The sequence below is a fragment of the Nerophis ophidion genome, linkage group LG06, assembly GCF_033978795.1.
Source record: "Nerophis ophidion isolate RoL-2023_Sa linkage group LG06, RoL_Noph_v1.0, whole genome shotgun sequence".
NCBI classification, from domain to species: domain Eukaryota; kingdom Metazoa; phylum Chordata; class Actinopteri; order Syngnathiformes; family Syngnathidae; genus Nerophis; species Nerophis ophidion.
In genome coordinates this window covers 19,761,505-19,767,792 of record NC_084616.1, presented here as the reverse complement: position 1 = coordinate 19,767,792, position 6,288 = coordinate 19,761,505, and the positions used below count along the sequence as shown (strand labels likewise).

The following is a 6,288-nucleotide window of genomic DNA, read 5'->3' as shown; positions in this document are numbered from 1 at the left end:
ATCTTGGTATCAGTACCTCTTCTCAGTGTCAGAATGATTTCGGATACTGGTACCTACCAGTTCCGATACCAGTATCTTGGTATCAGTACCTGTTCGCAGTTTCTGTACCATTTCTGACACCGGTATCTCTATCAGTGTCCCTTCTGATACCAATATTTCGGTGTCAGTACCACTTCTGATACCAGTACTTTGGTGTCAGTACCAATTCTGATACCAGTATCTTGGTATCAGTACCACCAGTTCCGATACCAGTATTTTGCAATTAGTACCGGTTCTGATACCAGTATCTTGGTATCAGTACCACTTCCAATACCAGTATCTTGGTATCACCACTGTCTCAGTGTCAGTACCACTTCCGATACCAGTATCTTGGTATCAGTACCAGTTTTGATACCAGTACCTTGGGGTATCAATACCAGTTTTGATGCCAGTATTTTGGTATCAGTACCAGTTCCGATACAAGTATCTTGGGGTATCAATACCAGTTCTGATACCAGTATCTTGGTACCAGGGGTATCAATACAACTTCAGATAACAGTATCTTGCTCTCAGTACCGGTTCTGATACTAGTTTTTGGTATCAATACCAATTCTGATACCAGTATCTTAGTATCAGTACCGATACCAGTATCTTGGGGTATCAATACCACTTTGGATACCAGTATCTTGCTTATAAATACCGTTTCTGATACCAGTGTCTTGGTATCAGTACCAGTTCTGATACCAGTATCTTGTATCATTACACATAGTTTGAACAGCAACACATAGTCTGAGTAATTGTTTGTGTTAGAGTAAAACCAACATAGTGCACATAATAGACAACTTGTCTTTTAGTAGTAAGTAAACAAACAAAGACTCCTAATTAGTCTGCTGGCGTAGGCAGCAACATATTGTGTCATTTTATTTTGTCAACACTACTTGTTCATTTCATGTTAATATCTGCTTACTTCCTTTTTCACAGTGGATATCTGTATCCTCCAATGGTGTGTAGTGAAGCATGTTTAGCTATTCTTCGTCCTCCAGTGCTAATGTTACATGTAAGAAACGTACTTTATTTGTCGCCATGGAGGCCAGGATTAGTAATTTTGAAGTAGCTGAAACACTGTGGAAGGCCGTTAGCAGCTAACTAACTATATTTTGAACTTCATTGTTTATAGATTCTCCTTTATCGTTAGTATTTAAGCCAAAATAGATCCATTCTGCTTCTTCTGTTTCCACTTGTAAGTGCTCCGTGTGTGTGTTGACTCTCATGCTTCTGGGCTTCTGTTTGCAGCAATGACACCACTACTCAACCATCATGTCTGGAGGAAAACAAGTACTGGTATTTTCCAGAGGTAAAATTATGCTTTTTTAAAAAGTGATTACTACCGCAACACACCTTTACTATTCAATAATATAATATAAGCAAGGACTAGAGGTAATACTGGTCCCTTGTGGGCTGTGGACTGTGCTGGAAATACAACTGCTGCACCTCAGGCAATAAAGAACTGCGAAACATAAATAATAATGGTGACTGTTCCACGTGTCTGCATTGTTGCATTTTGTAAACCAAGACTGTCCAAAGTGCAGCTTGGGGACATATTTTTCTTTTTTTTTTTTACTTCTACCCAGCATCAACGTGACCTGAGCGTACCAACAGAACCACGGTGGTCACACTTAAATCCTCAGTGAAGCAAGATAACAGCATGAAGAAACAGAAGCTCCCGATGAGGATTGATGATTCTTCTTTTATTATGTTTGTATATCTTGTTTAGCACTTAGCAATACTGCTCCATGATGCTAAGTGTTTGACTGTGTTTAGCACACAGCTTCTAAAACTTGTAGATCCTCCTCCTTATATTCAGGCTCAAAAACAAAAGTTTCTAGATCATCATTTGTCCCAAAGTAGTCTTTGTTGTCTCTCATCAAGTCTGCCATGATTAGTAGTATTGTGGATAAGGAAGTAGCGCCCAGAAAAGGGGTTATTGATAATGCTTGAAATGATAAAAATATGTAAATATTACATGTTATTATGAATGTAATCACATTACATATATACTTACAGCATGATGAAAATATTTTAATATTACATGTTATTATAAAATGTTGCTACGTTAGATATATATTTACATCATGATGAAAATATGCAAATAGTACATGTTATTATGAATGTTACTAGATACATCCATATATACTTACAGTATGATGAAAATATGTAAATACTACATGTTATTATGAATGTTACTACATTACATATATACTTACATCATGATGAAAATATGTAAATATTACATGTTATTATGAATATTACTTGATACATACATATATATACTTAGAGTATGATAAAAATATGTAAATAGTACATGTTATTAGGAATGTTACTAGATACCTAATATACACTTACAGTATGATGAAAATATGTAAATATTACATGTTATTAGGAATGTTACTAGATACTACATGTACACTTACAGTATGATGAAAATATGTAAATATTGCATGTTATTGTGAATGTTACTAAATACCACATATACACTTACATTATGATGAAAATATGTAAATAGTACATGTTATTAGGAATATTACTACATTACATGTATACTTACAGCATGATGAAAATATGTAAATATTGCATGTTATTGTGAATGTTACTAAATACCACATATACACTTACAGTATGATGAAAATATGTATAAATTACATGTTATTAGGAATGCTACTACATAACATATATAGTTACAGCATGATGTAAATATGTAAATATTACATATCACCAGGAATGTTATTAGATAATAGATATACACTTACAGTATGATGAAAATATGTAAATATTGCATTTTATTATAAATGTTACTAAATACCACATATACACTTACAGTATGATGAAAATATGTAAAAATTACATGTTATTAGGAATGTTACTACATAACATATATACATACAGCATGATGAAAATATGTAAATATTGCATGTCAACAGGAATGTTACTAGATACTACATATACACTTACAGTCTGATGAAAATATGTATAAATTACATGTTGTTAGGAATGCTACTACATAACATATATACTTACAGCATGATGTAAATATGTAAATATTACATGTCAACAGGAATGTTACTAGATACTACATATACACTTACAGTCTGATGAAAATATGTAAATATTGCATGTTTTTAGGAATGTTACTAGATACTACATATATACTTACAGTATGTATATCAAACCTTGGTTGATGTTTTTTTTGGAGCGTTTTATAGGCCGAATGGAGCGATTCTATTACCTCCATTGTCAGCTGACTTTCGCTTGTGTTTATTTATGATTTAGAATGTATATATATATATACATATATATATATATATATATATATATATATATATATATATATATATATATATATATATATAAAGTGCAGTTCCAGTTTAAGATGGACCTTTTATTGTTTCCTGAAAATTCCAATTTTCACACAAAAGGGGAGAAGAAGTGCGTTCCTCTCATGTTCCTTCTTGTCTGGCGACAATCAAATTGCTTCGAATGTCGAGAGTGGTCGCCGAGCCGTCATGTGACCCCTCAAGAGACTTCCCCTGGGCAATAAATACTGCGCCTCAGCTTTATAGGAATCGTAAATTCAGCGCCGCCTCATTTCAGAGCTGGACAGATAAGTAACGCTTGAGAGGGGGGGAACCATTTGGAAGGCAAACAAAGAAGCAGGGAGGGGGAGAGAACACACTGCTCGGCGCAGAGAGAGGAAGGAAGAGAGACACAGACCGAAGCTCGCCGCTTTCAGTCAGAAAAGCAGCTTCTCCGCATTCGGACGCTCCAACTTTGTGTCCGTGACGGAAGGAGGGGGACACGATGCTGCCCTGGAGGAGGCAGAAGTTTGTCCTGGTGGAGGACGAGAACAAGATGAAGTCCAAGAACCTGGGAAGGGGACTGACCTACCAGTCCATCCTGTCCTCTCTGCTACGCTCCTGTCCCGACCTGCTGCCGGACTGTTCCTTGGACTGGGTGGGCAGCATCTTCCACACCAAGCGGCAGAAGGTGGAGCTGAACAGAGAGGAGCCCGTTTACAACGTGCGCTACTTGGGGAGCGTGGTCACCATCACGGCCAAGGGCCAGGGCTGCACGCGGGATGCGGTGGAGCAGATCTGGACCAAAAGCAACTTCGGGGACCAAAGCGTCAAGATGAGACTGGCGGTGGGCCCGCACGGCGTCCACATGAGCGCCGACAAATCGGGGAAGAAAAGTCCCGTCCATCTCTACTCACTGAGCCGGATCACCTACTGCGCCGCCGACCCGTACCGGCCCAAGATCCTGGCCTGGGTCTACCGCCACCAAGTCAAGAACATGGCCGTCGTCCTTCGATGTCACGCCGTCCTGGTGAGCAAGGCGGAGAAGGCCTGCGCCATTGCGCAGAGCCTCCACAAGCACGCCACCTCTGCCTTCCTGGAGTTCAAGCGTCTAAAACGTCAGAGCGACTTCCGCCACTGCCGGCAGCAGCGGCTGGGCGAGGAGGCGGTGCCCCTGGCGCCGCTCCGCAGGCTGCTCAACGGCCAGTGCCATTACAGACCCCACGCCGACACGCCGGGCAGCGCCGCCCGGCTCCACTCCATCACGGAGGAGGAGGAGGAGGACGACGAGGAGGCGGCGGCACGGGTTGCCGAACGGGATGTGGGGTCGCAGAGAAAGGTTTTGACCACCAACACGGACCCGACTCAGCTGTTGTCCCAGTTGGACCTCGGAGACATTGCTGGACTGGAGCAGTGGCAGATCAACTTTGTCGGCGACGGCAACAACAACAACACCGTCACCTTTATAACCTCGCTAGTGTGACTGGGGTGGAACTGACGTTTCGCTGACGACCACGCCGTCACCGCCGGCGTCTCCTTTGAGGGTGCACGACCGGACGCTTATTGTGCGCCGGATGGACCGTGGCGAGACCGGAATATTTACAAGGCCGATGCCCACGAGCACAAAAACCGGCGACGCTTTTAAGCCACGGGACGTTTTCTGTGTACGCTTGCCTGCCGTGACAATCCTCCCTGATATTATCTGTCCGATAGAGTCATAACGTGTTGATGTTACAGTCATATCGTGTTGATGTTACGGTGATATCGTGTCGAAGTTAAACAGATATTGTGTCGATGTTACAGTGCTATCGTGTCGATGTTACAGTGATATCATGTCGATGTCACGGGGATATCGTGTTGACGTTACAATGATATCGTAACGATGTTACAGTGATATTATGTCGATGTTGCGGGGATATCGTGTCCATGTTACGGTGATATCCTGTCGATGTCCCGGTGATATCATGTCAATGTCCCGGTGATCTCGTGGTGATGTTACAGTGATATCGTAATGATGTTACAGCGATATCGTGCCGATGTTACAGCGATACAGCGCTGATGTTGTTGAGATGACCCAAGTTTAGGACGGCAAAGGAGGCGTGGGACTAGGATGCAAGCCATGGAGGGGAGGTTGTTGATTACTGCCGTTTTTTTGTCTTCCTCATCATTCATGGCCGACGTAACCTTTCACGTAGACCGCAGGTGTCAAACCCGCTTTCACTAAGGGCCTTGTCACATTCTTGCTTCAGGCCGCTTGAATCATTTATTGCAGTCCCCTGGAAATTTCATTACATGGAATGTAAAAAAAAAAAAAAAATATGTATATATATATATATATATATATATGTGGGAAAAAAATCACAAGACTACTTCATCTCTACAGAACTGTTTCATGAGGGGTTCCCTCAATCATCAGCAGATTTTAATGGAAGCATTCACATACAATGGTTTATATAGGGCACAGAGTGGGTAGGTACAGGCAGGCGTAGGGGCGTGGTGATTGGCTCATGTGTTTCCTAGGAGGTGTTTCCGTCTGTGGCGGCATGTTGAAATTATTTCACTGCGCTTGTTGAGGGATGACAGGTCTGGATGATATATAATAAACAGTTTCTCTTTTAAGCATAGGTTGCATCTTTTATTACCACTGTTGTAAGGTGTGCTGGACCGATGCAAGGTGTGCTTAACAGATGCAAAAGATGCAACTTATGCTTAAAAGAGAAACTGTTTATTATATATCATCCAGACCTGTCATCCCTCATCAAGCGCAATGAAATCCTTTCAACATGCCGCCACAGATGGAAACACCTCCTAGGTAACACGTGAGCCAATCACCACGCCCCTACGCCTGCCTGTACCCACCCACTCTGTGCCCTATATAAACCATTGTATGTGAATGCTTCCATTAAAATCTCCTGATGATTGAGGGAACCCCTCATGAAACAGTTCTGTAGAGATGAAG

At 41.5% G+C, this 6,288-nt stretch overlaps 1 protein-coding gene across 1 annotated transcript; it reads left to right on the top strand.

The window, feature by feature from the left end:
• The first annotated feature begins 3,601 nt into the window (after nt 1-3,601).
• fam43b (family with sequence similarity 43 member B) lies at nt 3,602-5,702 on the top strand. Its single transcript, XM_061902238.1, has one exon. It carries the CDS (start codon nt 3,835-3,837, stop codon nt 4,810-4,812), a length of 978 nt encoding a protein of 325 aa, XP_061758222.1. The 5' UTR covers nt 3,602-3,834; the 3' UTR covers nt 4,813-5,702.
• Nucleotides 5,703-6,288: the final 586 nt, after the last annotated feature.

Coding starts and splice junctions, on each gene's coding strand:
- fam43b (XM_061902238.1), top strand. CDS start 3,835: ATGCTGCCCTGGAGGAGGCAGAAGTTTGTCCTGGTGGAGGACGAGAAC.